At 43.4% G+C, this 20,000-nt stretch overlaps 1 protein-coding gene across 2 annotated transcripts in view; it reads left to right on the top strand.

The window, feature by feature from the left end:
• cntn1b (contactin 1b) overlaps nucleotides 1–8,632 on the top strand; it is an 18,805-nt gene extending 10,173 nt beyond the window's left edge. For both annotated transcript variants that reach the window (XM_060037860.1, XM_060037862.1), the window contains exons 13-24: nucleotides 491–618; nucleotides 1,056–1,228; nucleotides 1,658–1,784; nucleotides 2,080–2,247; nucleotides 2,607–2,756; nucleotides 3,251–3,321; nucleotides 3,993–4,245; nucleotides 4,681–4,802; nucleotides 5,422–5,611; nucleotides 6,413–6,534; nucleotides 6,879–7,035; nucleotides 7,452–8,632. In XM_060037860.1, the coding sequence (XP_059893843.1) occupies nucleotides 491–618; nucleotides 1,056–1,228; nucleotides 1,658–1,784; nucleotides 2,080–2,247; nucleotides 2,607–2,756; nucleotides 3,251–3,321; nucleotides 3,993–4,245; nucleotides 4,681–4,802; nucleotides 5,422–5,611; nucleotides 6,413–6,534; nucleotides 6,879–7,035; nucleotides 7,452–7,534 (1,744 nt within the window). In that variant the 3' untranslated portion in view covers nucleotides 7,535–8,632. The remainder of the gene's footprint in view (nucleotides 1–490; nucleotides 619–1,055; nucleotides 1,229–1,657; nucleotides 1,785–2,079; nucleotides 2,248–2,606; nucleotides 2,757–3,250; nucleotides 3,322–3,992; nucleotides 4,246–4,680; nucleotides 4,803–5,421; nucleotides 5,612–6,412; nucleotides 6,535–6,878; nucleotides 7,036–7,451) is intronic.
• Nucleotides 8,633–20,000: the final 11,368 nt, after the last annotated feature.

The raw sequence follows: 20,000 nt of genomic DNA, 5'->3' as shown, positions 1-20,000 counted from the left end.
CACGGCACAACCCTCAGAACGCACACTAAACGGTACAACAACTCACAGAGCCCACACTAAACCGTACAACAACTCACAGAGCCCACACTAAACGTTACCAACAACAGAACCGACATTAATCAGTGCAACCCGTAGAACCCACATTAAACAGTACAACCCGTAGAACCCACATTAAACAGTGCAACCCATAGAACCCACATTAAACAGTACAACCCGTAGAACCCACATTAAACAGTACAACCCACAGAGACAGAACCCACATTAAACGGTACAACCCACAGAGACAGAACCCACATTAAACAGTACAACCCACAGAGTCCACATTAAACGGTACAACTGACGTGCATTCGTTTTTAGGTGACTCTACATCACTTTGAATACATTGCAGTTCAGGCCTTACTGGTCAAAGTGGTCTGGTGCGTTCAGGCAGGAAACAACACCAGGTGCATTGTGGGATACGTAGTCAAGGTGTATTTATGTGTTCCCGCAGCATCTCGCTGATGTATGACGGCAGTCTGGAGATCCTGAACGCCACGAAGAACGATGAGGGTGTGTACACCTGCCTGGCAGAGAACGACCGGGGGAAGGCCAACAGCTCCGGCACGCTCACCATCACAGGTGGGTGCGGTGTGGTGTGTGTGTGTGTGTGTGTGTGTGTGTGTGTGTGTGTGTGTGTGTGTGTGTGTGTGTGTGTGTGTGTGTGTTAATTAATGTTTGTGCGTATTGGGTGTGTGTCCGTTCATTGGTCTTAATATTCATGTAATGACATCATCATTATCAGCATCAGCAAGCAAAACAATCCTGATATGCTATACCTGTTAAAGGTACCAGAGAGACTGTTGATCTGATCTTAAATACATAGCACTTTCTAAAATGCTTTTTAACTTTTTTTTTCTGTAATTTTATTTTATTGTTTGACAGTGTTTCTATGTGAAGCACTTTGATTCTGCCTCGTGTATAAAAAGTGCTATACAAATAAAGTTGCCTTGCCTTGCCTGTGTGTGTGTGGCCATGACGCTCTGGCCCTATCTCTGTCGCCCTCTGTCTCCCCCTAGAGGCCACGGAGCTCACTGTCCTCCCTGAGGACACCATGGCCAAGGTGGGGGAGGAGGTGATCCTGGACTGCGGTGCGACCTACGACCCCATGCTGGACATCGCCTTCGTCTGGGCCGTGGACTACCGCCTCATCGACTTTGAGGCCGAGTGGCAGCACTACGAGAGAGTCGTGGTACTGATGAGGAGGAGGAGGGGGAGGAGGAGGAGGAGGAGGAGGAGGAGGAGGATGAGGATGAGGATGATGAGGAGGGTGTATGGGGTTTAGATCGATGAGTACGAGTGTGGAAATATCCTTGAAAAGGATAAGGATTCATGTCATAAATAATAATTATAATTTCCGAACAATGAAATTGCATATAGAACAAGTAAAATACATTTTTCATATTGTACTCATTATTACTTTTAATATATATTTGAGACATTATTTCTTTTTTCAATTATGATTTTTTATTTAAACCTGGCCTAAATCCCCTGGTGCAGACCGAGCAATGTCGGATTGCTGAAAATTGTTTCCATAAACTCTCTCTCTCTCTCTCTCTCTCTCTCTCTCTCTCTCTCTCTCTCTCTCTCTCTCTCTCTCTCTCCCCCCCCCTCCCCCCAGGATGAGGACGAGGGCAACGGTTACCTGAGGATCTTGAACGTCCAGGTGTGGCACGAGGGCCGCTACACGTGCACGGCTCAGACGGTGGTGGACAACGCCACCGCGTATGCCGACCTCAAGATCGTAGGTCAGTCCCGCCCCCGCCTAGCCCACCAATCACCAGAGGGAGCTGTGCTCGTAGCCAATTAGATTAGGTTGGATTGGACTAGACTAGACTAGACGATGCCAGAGTAGATTTAAGATTAGATCAGATTAGATACATTTGATTAGAGTAGATCAAAGTATTTAAATTAGTACTTTAATCATGCCAGAGGGGAAAAATGTAAACAGTTGTTTTTTTTATAATGCAAATAATAATGTAACAGTGTTAATTATTTTTCTAATCATCTACGTTTCATCCCCTTCCGCCACCCGTTCCCCAGGCGTCCCCGGGCCTCCTGGCGTCCTGCGTGTAGAGGAGATCAGAGACTCCTCCATCAAGCTGGCGTGGAGCAAAGGAGGCGACCACAACAGCCCCATCCTCTACTACACCATCCAGACCAGACACTTCTGGGCTCTGAACGAGGACGACTGGAGAGTCGCCACCACCTGTGAGTACTGAATGCCGCCACTAAGGGGCGACATTGTTTCAGAAAATGATTTTAAGCTCGCTAACAATCGCCTTTATCAGTTAAATATGGGGATGAACTCCCCAAAAAACTTTTTTCTGGGGAGGTTTGAGTAAATGGACCTTTGTAATTTGTAATTTGTATTTATTTATTTTTCTTGAATTAAATAAATGTTCATATCACTGGAAATTTAAAATACAGATTGACCCATCCTCTAAAGTACACATTTGTCTTTAAAAATTAATTTCAAAATTAAAAAAAAATCACGTTTTGTTGAACCCAACCAACCCCAGCCTGCGTTGCTGTTCGTAGCTAACCCTATGACGTTCTCCATGTCAAAGCTCCGGCGTTCCTGGACGGTAACGCGGAGATGGCCGACGTCACAGACCTGTTCCCCTGGATGGAGTACCAGTTCAGGGTCATCGCCACCAACCAGTACGGCGCCGGCGAAGCCAGCATCCCCTCCATCAAAATCAAGACCTGGGACGCATGTAAGAGACGCGAGAAACGCTCAGAGGCAGATGAGGGGGGGGCAAGGCTGATCTAGGGGTAGCCCAGTTAGGGGGTTTAACTCCCACTCAAAAGGTGCTGGGTTTGAACCCCGTAAAATCACAATTTAGGATAAGGGATATTTTTTTCCATTTCAGAATACGCTGATTCTTTAAATAATTGATGCTTTTGAGAAGTTTGCCTAACCCTTTCATTTGCTAGAAACGGTCAATTCCCTTTTGTGTTCCTGGGTATTTCTTTTTTTTTCAGAATTCACAACAAAAAACAAGATAAAATATTAACATCGATACCTTCCTCCCCTAGTTGCTCATTAATTATATGTATCTAAAAAGCTACAAAATGGCAATAGTCAAGATAGTGAGGGAAAACTTTAAGGGGCTTTTATTATTTTATGTTTCTATGTTGGGTATGTGAACACTAATCTAATCCTGCCATGTTTTGATACACTTCGTTTCATTATTTTTTTTTCTGTCAGCTCCTGTGGTTTCTCCAACTGACGTGGCCGGTTATGGAGGAAGAGATGGAGAGATCTTCATCACGTGGAAAGTAAGTCCTACTATGGCTCTATTTACCCATCATTTAATATTATAGTGTAGGATGGTGGATAGTCTAGTGGCCATATAGTTTGACCTCGCTGCTGAAATGTACTGAGTTTATTTACCATTTCCTTAAGGCAAAACTGCAGGCTTTTCTTGAGGAAGAAGCTCTGAACCTAGTGTTGGACAAAAATATCATGAAATCACTATCGATAAGTATTTGTCCAGGTTATCTTAAGCTACGAGCTAATTCAAATGTCACACATTGCGACATTAATCCTGGTATCCCAAATAAGGGAGGGACAAAATATCGATACAGCGATTTACCTTTTTCCTTCTTCGTGCAATACGAGAATGGATGCACAGGTGCCAAATATTGATATTTAAAATACTTATATATTTTTTAACAGACGGGTAACTGAAAAACTCAGTTTGGACCTTGAATAAAGACAGAAATCCATCTCTTAACCTTTTCACGGCCATTCTGTATTCATAGTTATACATATATTGTCTAACAATATATGTATTAGCGCAGAAACGCTGTATCAAGAGATATTAGCGGTATTGTGGTCAATGAATCGCAAACCGTATCGTATCGTGAGTTAACCTGTGATGCCCACCCCTAATCCCAAAGACCTCAAAGCGAGGCGAACTCAATCTCAACATCCTGACCTCCCACAGCCCGTCGAACCCTGGTACTTCTCGGGCAAGAAGTTTGGCTACATCGTGGCCTTCAAGCCCCACGACGCGTACGACTGGTGGTACGAGACCATCTCGGACCCCGAGACCCGGCGCTACGTGCACCGGGACCCCTACTTCGTGCCCACCGAGGAGGACTTCCAGGTGCGGGAGTTCCAGGTGAAGATCAAGTCGTTCAACGTGAAGGGCGACGGCCCCTACAGCCCCACCACCGTCGTCTACTACCCGCGGGAAGGTGAGCCGTCCCGGGTCCGGTTTCGGTCTGGGCTTTGTCCCTCGGTTAAACTGTTAAAATGTAGTTTGAGTCAGCGCTTACGCAAAGTCTTGATTGTCACGCTGCTTTATAATGAATGAGTGTTGGATGAGAACAATATTTGTGTTTGTGTTCTGGGTGGTCGTATTTTTACATTTTACGTTTTGGATGTGCTTTGCTATGTCCGACGATCAAAGTTTTAAAGATAAGTCAAATTTAGGAACATGGCAATGTACTAAAATGAAGATATAGACACCTTTGCTTTCCCTCGACCAAGCGTATGATCACATTTCTACACCATCGACCCCTTTTCAGTTAAACACTGAAAAGCACGAGATCCATTGTTAGTCATGTCCACTAGATGACCCTCTAGATCAGCCTGCTGAAAGTAGGTTTTCTCTCCCTCTCGGTCTCCAGTGCCCTCGGAGCAGCCCACAGACGTCTATGCCCGACCGGTGTCGTCTCACGAGGCCTCGGTGTGGTGGCTGCCCGTGGTCGACACCGGCACGGGCCTGCAGCAGTATATCGAAGGGTACCAGGTAATAAACCCCTCAGATGATACTCTAATGTATGGATCCCCCACGAGTGAAAAATATTGCCTTTATTCAACTACAAGAGGCCTCGCTAAATACTGGGATGTAAAGACTGTTTCTGCTTTGTCTGTTTGTGAGATTTTGTTGGAATTGTGAATACATACAAGACATTTAATCAACAGTTGAATAATAATTATCAGTAGGTGTAAAATGTAGGCCTCATGAAGTAGCGGAAAAGTTCCAAAACACTTCCAGTGTAGGACACATTGTCGTATCCTTGGGCGATAGCCGCTTTGAAAAGCTGCTTCTGGAGCTGCTTCTGGAGCTGCTTCTGGAGCTGCTTCTGGAGCTGCTTATCAAGCTGCTTATCAAGCTGCTTCTAAAGCTGCTTCTCGAGCTGCTTCTCGAGCTGCTTCTCTAGCTCACTATGTATTTGATCAGAGGGTACCATCGGTGATTGAGGAGAACATCAGCAGAGGTAGGCAGCGAGGAACATTAACTACAACGGCTATTGGATCATAGCTAATATCTGTAATGTTCGTCAATGACTTAACGAGAGCAACCCGTTTCGCTAAGGCTACCTCACAGAGCTATCACGATGATACCATGTCCATGTTGCGGCCAGGTGAAGTACTGGCGGAAGTACGACGACACAGAGCCCGGGGCAAACCGGATCTTCGTGCCGGCCACGGAGAACCAGACGCGCCTGGAGAACATGCTGCCGGACGCCCACTACCTCATCGAGGTGCGGGCCTACAACGGCGCCGGCTTCGGACCGCCCAGTGAGCACTGCGAGATGTTCACCAGGAGACCGCGTAAGACCACCTTCCAAAACACAAGTTACACAGGACTTTATAACATGACTCTATATCCATTCATTGTCATGTTTTAGATGACCATGAATGTCTTGAACTTCAACATGAGTTCAACATGTAAATGTGCCAGATTTAGCCATGCCGGTGAATTTTCATCTGTAGTCCCTGGCAGGTTGATAGCTTAAAAGAAATCATAAAAAAACGCACAACAAAATAACAAAAGCACAGACAAGTGAAATTACACAAACACTGTTCCAGACCATAACAGGTTGGTGGTGTGTGAAGAACATAAAACAAGTAGCATACAGACATAGATAAAAGTGCATGAGATGTTGTGATATTGATGTCGGTTGGCTTGATGAAGGTCAGGCGGTTGCAATCTCTTTGCAGAGAGACAACGTTGAGGTTTCTGTCAATTCTTCTCGGGATTGATTTTCAAATGTTTATGTTGGTGGCGATGGTGCCAATTTATATCGAAGTCCGACTGAAACTGTAGATTTCGGTTCCAAAGGCCAATGTTTAATCATGTTTTATGTATTTTGAAGTACTACTGATTGTAGCTTTTTTGGGGATCTATATATTTGGGATATATAACTTTACATTTGGGTATTATCAACTTTTCGTCTTTTAACAGCTTTGTGTCGTGCACATTATTTAACCCTAGTTATTGAAGTTGTTGTTTTAAAGCAGCATTATGCTATCATCGTTATGTACTTTGAAGTACTACATAATACACTTTTTCTGTTTAAAACGACTTGGTATATTGTGCCTGTAGTCATTGTTATCTTCTCTTGACTCCAGCACCACCAGATGCCCCCAGGATGTGGCGCTACGTCAGCTGGACGGGCCAGTGGCTGTACGTCTGGTGGGACCACATCGCCTACGACTGGTTCGGAGACATCTCCTTCCCCCTGTACTACAAGGTAGGCCCGGGAAGGGGTCGTACTGTCGTGAACGTCCTTTACATTTAGGGCATAAAGCAGACGCTTTTATCAACACATTCCCACACGGACGGCGGAGTCAAACATGCAAGGCGACAGCCAGCTCGTCGGGAGCAGTAAGGTTTAGGTTTCTTGCTCTGGGACACCTCGACGGCAGCTACGAGGAGTCGGGGATTGAAGTAGCGACCTTCTAGGCCGACCGTCTTCATCACCTCCCTGCGTCTTTTGTCTGGCGGAGCCCAGTTAAAGCCGCCTAGGTGGAGTGAAGCGTTGGCTTTGCTACGCCCACTAAACTGAACAATGTCTCCCAATGTCTCCGCGTCAAGGTCATGTTCCGGAAAACAGGCTACATCTATGGGAAGGTGTACATCACAGGCTGGCACTTCATGGACTTCCCCATGCCCCAGGTTGGGGACTATGAGCTCATGGTCCGGGGCCGCTACGAGGGGGGTGACGGACCTGTCCGGAAGATCAGGATCAAGGGTAAGGCCCCCCCCCCCCCCCCCAACTGTCCTCTTTCACTGTTCGGTTTAATGGTTGAGGCTCTGGTTGTTTTGGGGGGCGCTTTAAGGTGTGGGTATTATAAACATGTTTTGTTGTAGAAAATGAAGTTACTGTGTTTTATAGAGGGCGGGGTAGTCTAGTAACTCGGGGGTTTGACTCACAATTCCCCCCCGGGATTAATATTGTTTTGAATTGAAACTCATAATCTTTTATTATAGCGTTGTTTCAATGTAAAATGGGTCAATGTTCTCGTTTTGATCAAATCTTTTATTTTATAGAACAATAGATAGTTTTTATGTGTTTTTGAAATGGTGAGACAGCCAATAGTGGGGAAGAAGATCCCGATCGATGAGTCCCTGATTGTTTGCTTCTGCCTGTCCTTTTGTCTCGCTCAGGGGAGGGAACTATGACCACGCCTTCTCTAGGCCTGGCCTCCATGCTGGTCCTGGCGCTTTGCATTATGGGAGGCCTGATCTAGGCCAGTCCCTGGCACCATGCCTGGAAAGGACTCTGAGAAAGGAAAGGAGGGAGTACAAGGATCCTAAAAGGAAAATCCAACTTTTAATTGATATAGAAGCCAAACTTCTCATCTCCAAACTACATCATGGCTACAAAAATATTGAACTGTATTGGATTATGTTTGCATACAAATGCTTACCCTTCCAAACAAGTTTTTCTCGATCAGGTGCCGTTTTTAAATGTTTAAGAGCTCTTACCTTGTTTATTTGTCAAGAACAAAAACTCTGGACAAATAGTGACACATTTTGTCCAATCAACTGTCTGGAAAGTTTTGTTGTGTTCTGCATTGTGTGGTCTGCCCAACTTTTGCCCAGTTATTAATACGATTATTTCCCTGATCTTTTGGCGGGCTGTAAACCACTGGCACCGTGACGTTCGGCCATTATCCTGTGATTCGATGTTTGGACCTGAGAATTAAAAGACGGCACTTATATATTGCAAGGCACGAAGGGAATCTGTAAAATAGACTGTATATAAATCTCTCAATACCACTTTAAATATTCATTTATGCACTTCATATTAACCAGCATCATGCTTTTCAATGTCCATGACACTGAATACTATAGTATGCAAATTGATGTACTGTCTTCATAGTATTGCTATGATGTAGGGAGAACGTAGGAGTGTAATAAATATAGAACAGCTGGATGTACCCTACTAGAATGGCTGCATTTTGGGGTATTCTTGACAGTAACGGTAAAGCTAAGCATTCTGGGTGATGGAGTTAATATCAGATATAGTTCCATGGCACTGAGCTTACTGACTATTGTTTGTGTAAATGTCTTTGAATTACTTTATTGAATGACACATCGTTCTGCCGTGTTCAACTTAGACAGCTTACACTACACCTACATGCACCGTGTTAAGAATGTTTAAGTCTTACCAGCTTGAAGCCATTGAAGAGCTTTCATAAAGAAGCTCTTTATATTAGAAAAAAACGTCAAGACTAAAATGGAGGCCAGGGTACAACCAATCACAAGTAATTGTGTTTAATTTTCTTCAGTCTGTACTTATCATGCTGCTTATCAATTAAATGCAATGCAATATAAACACTCAATCCGTTGTCTGAAATTGTTCCATTGTGTCTACACAGCACTATAAAATGTAATGTAATATATGTTTTCTGTCACTAGGTGGCAGTGTTTCCCTAAACCACAGTTGTCTAAGAGATTTTTATCTCTGCCTCTCTCACTTGCATTTCCTAAGCCCTTTGGACTCGTTTGATTGATCGAAGGTCAGAATAAAAAGTTGTATTACATGCTATAGAAAAATGCAGCCAAGTAAATCACCATTTAACACCGGTCCTTAGATACAAAATGTCCACGACATACAGGTCCACGACATATGTCCAGGGTACGACAAAGGAGGGTTAGGGTGTTTTGACTACCAAGCTGAAAAGCTTCTAAGTGGTTCTAGGTGCTATGATCCTGCCTCGGCCACCAAAATGGCTAGTACCGGCCCTGCGCACACACACGCACACGCACACACACACACACACACACACACACACACACACACACACACACACACACACACACACACACACACACACAAACAGACAATATATAAATGTCCTTGGGGATTTAGCTATTTCAGACAGCCAGCTTATTCCTAGTCATTGTTGGGACAACAATGGCCATGTCCCTCCCTCTCCTCTGGTCCCTTGGATGTACATATTCCTTTGTGGTGCCATCATTGGAACCTGGACACAATAGAAGAAGAGAGTTTGGGGGGGGGGGGGGGGTTGGATGGAATTGGTTCGACGTTCTTGAAGGTTTGGGTTAGCAACCCTGCAATGATCAGTGAAAGGACGACTACCTGCAGTCAATTAGGGAAGTCTCGAGAGGTACGGTCAAGACCGGGAAACTCACTCTACTTCCATCGCCTGTAAGAGGGCTGGCAGAAGTCTGGCTCCACGCTGTGTAGAAGCAATGTTTCGATTCAGCACGGTCAATTATATCGCATACAAATATAGCACGGCGATGGATTGTCTGTATTTGCGTGGTTTGTTTCTCCCATGTAGTTTTCCGAATAATAATGGGTGGTGTAATTGTTTCCCAGAGGACGATTGGGTCAAATTTTTCATCCTAGCCCGAAGAAGCATCCTATACTGGGATTCATCGAAGACCTAATTGCACTCCCGAAGGCTCGCCTTTCCCTTGTATATTAACTTATTTTACAAAGCCTTTAGTTATCTAAACTATGTGGGCCAAGGACTCTAGTCAATAAATTGAAATGGCTTAGGTAACAAAGCAAAACTTGTAAACCAGCTTCTCCAAATCCTGAACCAGGAACGGATCTAGAGCCATGGAATTTCCTCATGGTGTGTCCCAACAAGTGGATCCCTAAAATAAATCTTTTGCAATTTCCCTCGATCTTCTCACTGTACAGTACCTGGTTTTAGTTTTTACCTAGAGTAAAACTAAAACCAAAAAGTGTTGATGTCAAAACAGTGGACACAGTTCCTTTTAGAAGCTCTGACATTAGCATTATTGACAGGGAGAACAACAATCCAGGGATCAGCTGGGAGCCTGGATTAATTGAAATCCTACAAACCATTTAAAACTCACCTAAATCCAGACCAATCCAGTCTATTCCAATCAAAACCAGATTCAGTCACGTCGAATCCAAATCATTTCAGTCTAATCTACTATTTTTTACAGTTTTAAAGTACTACTGCTGGTTGAGTGTGGTGTTTGCCAAAAATGCGCTTACAGATACACGCCTACCACGCCTGCAACATGATTGATTGAAACAAATGTCAATCAAAAGAAAGTGTAACCCCGGGTCACTTGGTTTCCGACTTGAGATATAAATCTAGTGTGATTTGTGAGACTAGGTTTATGCTAAAAGTCCTTTTCAGTTACTTTCACAGTGTGGAGGACCTGTGTATCTTTTTAATAATCCCTCAGAGTCCCCGAAAATCCCAAAGGAAAAGGACATTTTAAGGGAGGGAAAATATTTCTAGCAAACTTAATCTGTGAAAGACTGTAATCCAACCCAGTCTCACGGAAATACGTGACACTGTCAGTCATTTCACGGAATCTATTCATTCGTGATCTGGGACACGTCATTTCAATTTTTTCGTGCCAAAAAGCACACATTTCTATCTCATGTACCTGATGTCCCTTAAGGTGCTCCGTAGGCCTACACATCATTTATTGTCTATTTTTCTCATTTGTTTCAAGATTTTTCAACACAAACACAGAAAAATCGTTGCGTCGATGCGAGCGGACGTTGCCATGAAATTTGTGCTTTTTGGCCTGAAAAAATGTACACGACGTGTCCCAGATCACGAATGAATAGATTAAATGACGTGACAGTGTCACGTATTTGGGTTTGGGTATGGGTTGCTTAATCAACACTATACAAGCCTGCATCCAAAAGGGTAATTCGAACAACACCAGCTCAATGCGTTCGCCATCATTCCTTATCTAGAGCTGTAATTACAACACGGTCTTGTCTAATGTCTTTTAATGAAAACAGATTGCCAACACTTAGTTTAAATAAGTAATCAAAAGAACCAATTCAATCTATGGGAAAATCAATAGTCCTTTATTGTCCCTGGAGCTGGGACCCTTTCTCAAATGTAAATACCCCTGCTTTTCTCCGATGTGTCGTCCAAATGCTGAATGAGATGTGTTTATTATTTAAAAAGCTTTCAACCATGTTGTTGTCTCCTTTCACAATTTTGGTGCACTTTTTTAAAACGAATACAAGAGAAAACCGAGCACATTTAAAGAGTTTCATGAAACTAAACCAGCTAGCCATTGTCCCCTACTGCTTATGGCAAAATTGCATTGTGTAGGCTACATGATAAAGGAGCAATTGCATTCTACGTCAATACATAGCTTGTATGCACTCGTGGTAAGATTGAAAGTTCCACTGAATTACATGTATGCCTACATATACTCAGATGAATTCAGTGTTGATTGTTCCTCTCACATTTGACGCTTTTGCGATCTCGTTCTAACAAGCTACATACTCTCCGAGCTACAGACTCGTCTCTCATATACACACTTCAAGTATGTCCCGATGATTGAACTGGGTATGCCTGTTTATCCCGATGTTGCAAAAATACATTTGCCATCAGTCCCGTTAGATTCCATGAGATTTTGGTTCACGTTTAATTCATGACCGTGAGAGCATACACGGTATCCACACCCAATCACATAGCTCGCAGAGTTCTAAGCTGGTCTCCGATTAACCAACTGACGTTTTTGATTTCATACCGAAAACTAATAGGGCATAGTCCTCACTCATGGCATTCTATTACAAATACCGTCAGAAAAATGCCCATTCTCTTCATTAACCTCATCTGTAACCATATATACCCCACCATGTCATGTTCGTGTTTGCAGCTCACCGGTGAATTTGAATAAAGAACCCATTCTCCGTAATTTAGTGTTGGCATTACAGCCAAAAAGAGGGATGTTATGAGTATAAGAAAGGCTTTTTTGGGGGGATAATAGCTATGGAAGGGTTTCGCCATAACATCAGCATGGCCTCCAAAAGAAGCGAAAGCATGATAAATGCAAAGTAGCGCGCATTAGCATCCACACTAGCCTATCAATCACATGCGCTTTGGCAAGGACCCCTGGTTTGCTAACTAGTTAGCCTAGCGAATATGCTCTTCCTATTTTTACCATAACGCTGTATAACTTAGTACGTACACCACATCAGATGGGCTCCTGGGGTTTGGAATGCACAGTGTTAAATCTTCCAAAGAGTTTTTTGTTTGTCTTTGGATATATCGAGGAGCTGCCAAGTGCTAGCGGCATGGCTAATAAGACAGCCAGTGGAGGTACCTCCGGCTGTTTGATTGGCTGAGTGTTGTAGGGAGCCATGTCAATTCAGGAAGTATGATTGCCTCTTGTGTTGGATGGTTATGTCATGTCAACGTTTTCCGGTGACAAATAGCCCCTTTGAAATGTCACTACCACCCCCCCCCCCCCTTCACAGTACTTTGTTAGACTGATGGTTGAATGTGGGGGTTCTAATGATATAAAAGAGGGGGTGTCGAGGTACAGCGAGAGCAGGAAACCATTTGAGTTGTACATAGTGTGTGTTTGAGGAGGAATTGGTCAATTTGTGTTGGTTGTGGATGTCATAACAGTGTTCGCCCCGGTCCCTGGGTCCTCGTCACGGTGTCTCTGTGTCATAAAATATGGCCTTGTACTCAACTTTGTTGAATATTGACTATGATGGCTGGGGGGGGGGGGGGAGAAAACCTTTTTTTTCAATATAACTTGTTATGCTACTGTACTCGGTTTCCCGCCAGATTTTTGCTCATTTCACATTCAAAGCCATGAGCCAACCTGGCTATGAGTCAAAAGCCTCTCCCTGCCTCGCTCTCTTTCTCCCTCTCTCTCTGGTTGACTATGTCTCTCTCCCCGTCTCTCTCTCTCCCCCTGATAAAACACATGCCAAGCTAAAATACCTTTTGCTTGTTTTCCCAAATACTACATCATATTTTTATAGATACGTTTATGCGTTGCTGAATGCAAATTTGTTATTTGCATATAAACATGAACCAACTTACTTGTACTTTGTAAGTTATTCGTAATGAGCTATATATTATACATTTTAACCGATTTTGACTGGCTTACCAACGAGTATTAATGTAGGAAACATGTTTTTTAAATGATGAATTTGAATGAATGATTTACTTTTTCCGTCATAAAGGAGAAGTTAACATTGGATGCTTACTACTGTCCTCAAGGTGAGCATGTTTTGACATGCTTACCTGTCCTAACCTGTCCAAATAGGTGGATGTCAGTCAAATGGATAAGTGTGTCATGTCATAAACATCAACACAGTGTGTTGGAGAGGAATAATCAAGGCCAAAGATAGCTTTAAAACCAAAAGAGGGACAGAAAGGACAAAACAGAAGCAGGTGAAAAGTGGAAAAAGATTGACAAAGAAGAGGCAGTTTCCTCATTACTTGCGGAAGAGCGTCAAAAGCCCATCCTCCTTCTGAACAGCCGGGGCATGTGTGGGGTCCCCAGTTTGTATGAGGTGCCGTTGAAGTGCCCCATTACCACTCTTGGGAGACAAAAACCGTTCACGTGGGAAAACCAGGTTCCAGGTTCACTCTCCAAGCGGGATGAAGGAAGAACGGCGTGAAGAGCGTGTGAATACCGTGTGAAAAGCGTGTGAATACCGTGTGAATACCGTGTGAATACCGTGTGAATACCGTGTGAATACCGTGTGAAAACCGACTCTCAGAGTGTCTGCAGCCTGGCGTCAGCTGCAGCGTGGAGCATGCAGACGATCCCGGGTACAATCAGGGTGTCAGGTTCAGTGGGCCTGGTTTGGCCATGCAGCAGCTGTGTTGGAGCCGGAGAGCGGAGGATAATAGACCCCCTTTTCAAAGAGGTGTCATCGTGGCGTCAACACAAGGTGATGGTCATAACACTAAGTACGGGTCTGCTGCTTTTATGTACCAACATGGTCCATGGTTATCGTCACTTGTGTGGGCTTCTACACGCGCCCTGGTAGACAAACAGCAGAGCCCTGGTCAGTGTTATGAGTGACACGTGTGTTTGTCGTACAATGTAGGACAAACAGTGAAAAGGGTCTAATAGTAGCCTAGTGTCTCTCCCCTGTCAAAGCTATCAGCTATCGCCAGCTATCATCTGTCACATATCACACCTGCATAGTATAAAATTTGGAACACGAAGCGTTTTACCATTCATAAGGCCTTTTTATATTTTATATAGGCCTATTAAAGATTAATTGATACGTGAACATGTTTTGTATTTTAAGTATAAAGAATAAATGCTTTATTTGATCGTATAAATCGTTAATGTCTTCCCATGATGGGAATTCGGATTCCATCGCGGGCCTTTTATGTTTCGTCTGTGAGGGAAGGTTTTGTGTTTGAGGTCGTTGTGTGCACTGCAATAATAGACCCTAATGATGTCCAAATTAAACATAACCCTATATTACACCTCTGTGTTAGCTCTGGGGTAGCTTAACACAGTTTAAAAGTTTGTGTGTGTGTGTGTGTGTGTGTGTGTGTGTGTGTGTGTGTGTGTGTGTGTGTGTGTGTGTGTGTGTGTGTGTGTGTGTGTGTGTGTGTGCGTGCGTGCGTGCGTGCGTGCGTGTGTGTGTGTGTGTGTGCGTGTGTGTGGGCGCGTGTCTGTATTTGTGTGTGTGCGTGTGTGTGTGTGTGTGTCTGTGTGTGGGGGGGTGTTTGTCTGTGTGTGTGTGCACGCACAACGTCCTTTGGGACGAACCTTGCTGCCTAGGCAGCAAGTTAGTAATTATAGTTCAGCGACCTACAGCTGAGCCACACACACACACACCTTTGCCTCTAGACACGGACCCCATGCCGTTGTATTATTGCACTTCCCGCATCAACACACAAACACTTGTGCTCACTAGGATCACAGACTCACACACACAACCTTCCCACTCGCTGTAAAACAAGCATGTGTGATCGTATAACACGCACACAAACACACACACACGCACACGCACACACACACACACACCCGCACACACAGATACACCTTGCACAAAGAACAACGTCTGAAACAGGTTAGCGGTAGCTCGCGTGGGAAAGAGCTAATGCCTTATCTCCTTAATTGAGAGAGATGCATTTTTAATGACCGGCGCAGCCCGGAGCTAAGAAGGGCATCAAATTATGCTAAGTAAGTGAAAAATGCTAATGGGTCGAACCTGGCCACGGGTTGTTGCTGAGAGACTAACTTTTTTTCCTGGGTTTTTCATTTCGTACGACTTCTCGCTCTCTCGGATGAAATGGTGAAAGCAGAGTTGGGTCTATTTTTGAAGTATCTTGGGGGGATTGTGTCTAGAGTGTAGTAATATTATTTATTTGCCGCAGTGGAAGCAGTTAGTTAACCAACGGACATACCAAAACATAGCAAAACAGGCTTTTGTAACAGAACAGCCAGGTTTTTGTGTTCAGTTTTGTCCCCCGTTTATGTTTCTTCCCGATCCATGTTCTAAATCTTCTCCCTCCAGATGCTTCCCTAATCCAAGTTAACTGCTGGCACTTTGACCGAATGTTTTCACTTGGAAGCTGCAGCCCAGATTTCACTTCTAAGAGCTTCTGCTGTGTGTTGGCATCGTGTTATTGCTGTGGAGAAAGAGGTGTAGAAGGGGGTAGGAGAGAAGGAGAAGATGGAGGAGAGGGAGGAGAGGTAGTTCGACAAACGTGCTACATAAAAACAACTGAGCACTGGCACACTTACACAATAAAACACCTGCATTCAGCAGTAGACAAACACACACACAAAAACTTGAAAAATAAAAACACCCACCCACACGTATCACTTTTTCACATGTACCCCGACACCAAACAGAATAGGGACTAGTCTAGGGATTGTGTGTTCCACAGTTGGATGCAAAACGCACAGAAGATAAGTTTTAGTCTTCACCAACCTCATTTCTTACACCCAGCACAAAACAAGTTTACTAGGGCTGGTAAGTTCTTGTCGGTTGGTCGGTTGGTTTGTCGATGAACACTTCTCATTGGTCAGACTATCGCTGGTGTTTCTTCCATAAGGTGAAAAGTCATCCATTAACCATATTCAGCTTAATCCATCATTTTCAGGCGTGGGATGTGAAGGCTGATGCGTTTAATCTTTGAGTGATAGGCTAGTAATAACCTTAATTATGAATACAAATAATATTGAGGGCTCTGTAGTTTCTGCATTAAAAATTATATTGTTTGATAGAGTATAAGACTTATAAGACAGGAGGACAAAACTTTGAACTTTGAACTCATCCATCGAGTGATGACTGCTAGTTCTAACTTAACGAACATTTACTCGATTGATTGCCAAAGAAGTCGTTGGTCTGGCGTGATATTTAGGCTAGCTGGTAGAGTTGAACACACTGGCCTATTAAAATGATCTGGAGATAGCATGCAGATATTTGTTATTATATTCGACTATCGGTCGTAGAGTTGGTCGAATTTAATGATTTTATTTGGTTGACAACAGCCCTAGTGTTTTTACAAGTAGGAGGACACTCTATCACATAACGTCACCCGTCTCCCACGGGGAATAATACAAAGAAAATAAACAGGGTTAATAAAGCAAGGTTAAGAACACAGATACGTGTAAGACAAACAGTCGTCCTTCGGAACATACAGACTCATAAACAACACTTTATTACCGTAGACAGAATCAGGACAAATTGTAATAAGTAGTTATTGAATAACAAGGTCACATGCACACACACACACACACAAGTACACAAACACACACACTAGCACACATTAGAGTGAGCACACACCCAAACAAACAGCCATTATGAAATCATTTTTCATTAGCTTAGGTTAGTGTCATATGGGTGAAAAATAACTGCTCGCAAATGGAAGATGCATAACCTTTACTCCACAGCAAGATATTATCCAGCACACTGTTATTCCCACCAGTTAGATTGACTTTGTGATCGCAATTTGTAAGGATTTAATGAGACATAATTAAACAATTGAAGAATTATATCTAAACAATCAGTACAGCTCTGTTTATCATTATTAAACTTGTTGTGTCAAACAATGTCTCACTATTCATTTCATAAATGTATGGTGCGTGTTTATGTGGGTGTGAGGGTTTTACACAGATACGTTTATGTGTTTTGCAAATGCAATTTCCCAACATGATATCTGTGGAAGTGCCTTAAAGGATCAGGTTCAGAGTCAATATCTCAATGTAGTGAAGTGGGGGGATGCTTGCATTGTTGAGCATTATTCAGATTCAGATTCAGATTCAGATTCAGAAAACTTTATTGTCTGTCGTAACAGAAAATCATCTTTGACGTGGCTCGACATACAAACATGAAAATGTACTGATAGGCATTCATACAACAACATTGATCTCTGAGAGCACATACAGTGTGTATAGATCTTAAAACAAGTATAAATATTAAAAACTGTAAAAATAACTAATTCATTCATATTCATCTGGAATGTTCTCACTCCACAAACAAACAGAAGAAACTGACACACACATCCAACCAAATCATTTCTTGCTTGCGATGTGCAAGCTCCAGTTGGCGTACAATAGCTCTATCACCATACATTTACCCTAATAGGTTGAGCGATGTCAATAGTGACTGAATAAAAGGAGAGGAGGATGAGCGAGAACGGTACACACAGACACACACAGTAACTCACTCCCACCCCCCCCCCCCCCCCCCCCAGCCACACAAACAGACAAGCATGCATACACACACACACACACACACACACACACACACACACACACACACACACTGTTTGAGGTTGTCTCCGTGACCTATCCATTCTGTGTAGATGAGATTCCATAGCCTGGCGCATTAGTCATTACAGGATGACACAGTGGTGTAATGACGGAACCAGTGAATCTATTGTGCCCCTACATTACGGAAATTAGCTAAATCCCCAGGCCTATTCCCTGTTGACGTCACCGCTTGTTAATTAGCTCGTATGTATTTTAAAAGAAACAAGCAACGTTTATTGTACTGTGTACTCTCGGTTATCTTGCGAGGTGAGTTTAAAGTGGCAGTGTGAAGATTTTCGTTTTGTTCTCTTTTGCGCCACCTATGGTGATAAATTGGTATTTTCTAAACAGTTTGTAACCTTCATAATAATAAAATAGAAATCACAGCAATACACAAACATCTGTCTCTTTAAGTCTAAATTGCAACCAAACCAATATGTAGAACCCAGTAAGACTTGTGAAGATAGTGGGAATCAAACTTAGTAGCCTATCTTCCTGCTGGTCAAATATACTAGCAACAAGGCTATCAAGTCAGTGCAAGGTTTCTTTGGCATTCTACTTGGTCCTACTTCTTTTTATAGATTACTTCAAAGGAAAATACACTTTTTTGGAACATTTGATAAAATATTAAATATTCTTCATAATCATTTTTTCAGAAAATTATTTTAGCTAGGGGATAACAGCTTATAAGGCACCCAACAATATGTTGCTCTGTACTCTTGTTTGTCTAACCATTTCTACTTCTTGCTGCATTGCGACCCCTTAACTTTCTGTTTGCTAGCGACACTTCCAAAGCTATTTTTCAGACTTGATGTGACAGGGTTACGACTCGGGATCACAGGATCAGGACCAGAGGTCAACACTTACGATATTGCGTCTATCCATCCTAGTGCGTGTGACAACATCCCCAACCATCTCCCTCCGAGATAGAACCACGCGGGTATTTTTTACTTCCAAACTAAAAGCGCTCCCAGCGCACGATAAAAAGAAAAATCCAAATTAACCCCGTCGAATTAACCCCATCACCCTGCCACGCTCAGGCACCATAACAAGATACACACACACAAAATGAAGGATGGAATCCAACAGGCCATTCTGGAACCCCTTGACCCCCTCCGAGTGCAATTTCTCAGTGCTACGCTAAAGTGGTGGGCTCTGAAAGCAGGAGTCGGTGGTGGGGTTGGGGCAGGGGGCTTGACCCCTGTGTGTGTGGGAAGTCAGGAGATGGTGGAAGGGGTCGAAGGTCGCGACGTCCAGGCTAATTGGTTTGGACTGTGGTACACAGCTCTGGACTCTGATGCAAATAGGGTCGCTCGCTCTCTGGCAGCCAATTGAACGAGAGAAAGGTCAGGGAGAAGTTATGTTACGAGAGATCGAGGAAAAGCGGATGGATTTACATTTTGGTCGTTAAAGCTCATATTTAGCTTTAACAATCTTTTCTTTTTTTTTCTTTAATAAGATAAATATTTAAGGTTCAAAGTGACAGATGACATCAACTTTCACCTCTGAAATCATAATCTCATTATATCACACACCGTATAATGTCTAAGTGTATTTTTTGTTTTTGGAATAATCCAATCCCAACCCCCCCACACATTTCATAAACCCAATTTGACACACTTCATCAAATTTAATTATGGGAAGATAATTGCATTATCGTTATCATACAGACCTTTTTTTTTGGGGGGGGGGGGGGGGGGTGGCGCATAAAAAAATAATCAGCTGACAACTTATTTGCATGCAAAGCGTTTGGTCTGATTTGGCAGATCGCTGACGACTCAACCATGGCGATGGAATGGATGCAAAGCCTTGGTGAGGCCGCGGTAATGAGTCCTGATTACAGGTAGCATCTGCCTGAGCCATCCCGAAGAAACATAAAAGATTGCCGTTTGACAGATTGTGATGAGAACGTATACGGAGAAAGCTCTAATGGTAGCGTTTAGAACTTTGTCATTCAGCAGACGATTTGAAGCGTCTGCGTTTGACACCTAGTCCCTTCAGGAGCAGTACGGGGTGGTTGTGCTTGAGGATCGCTTACGGGTAGACTTCGGACGAGCTAGTTCAGCCTGGTATTAACCTGCCCCTGATAAGAGTGCTGGCACATTTGGGTTGGCACTGTTATTGTTGGGATCAAAAGGAGGCGGGACTAAGGGACTGGTTTTGATTGGTTCAGCAATACCGCATGAA

The sequence above is a fragment of the Gadus macrocephalus genome, chromosome 19, assembly GCF_031168955.1.
Source record: "Gadus macrocephalus chromosome 19, ASM3116895v1".
NCBI lineage: Eukaryota > Metazoa > Chordata > Actinopteri > Gadiformes > Gadidae > Gadus > Gadus macrocephalus.
The sequence above is the reverse complement of the archived record's forward strand: the minus strand, read 5'-3'. Positions and strand labels throughout refer to the sequence as shown.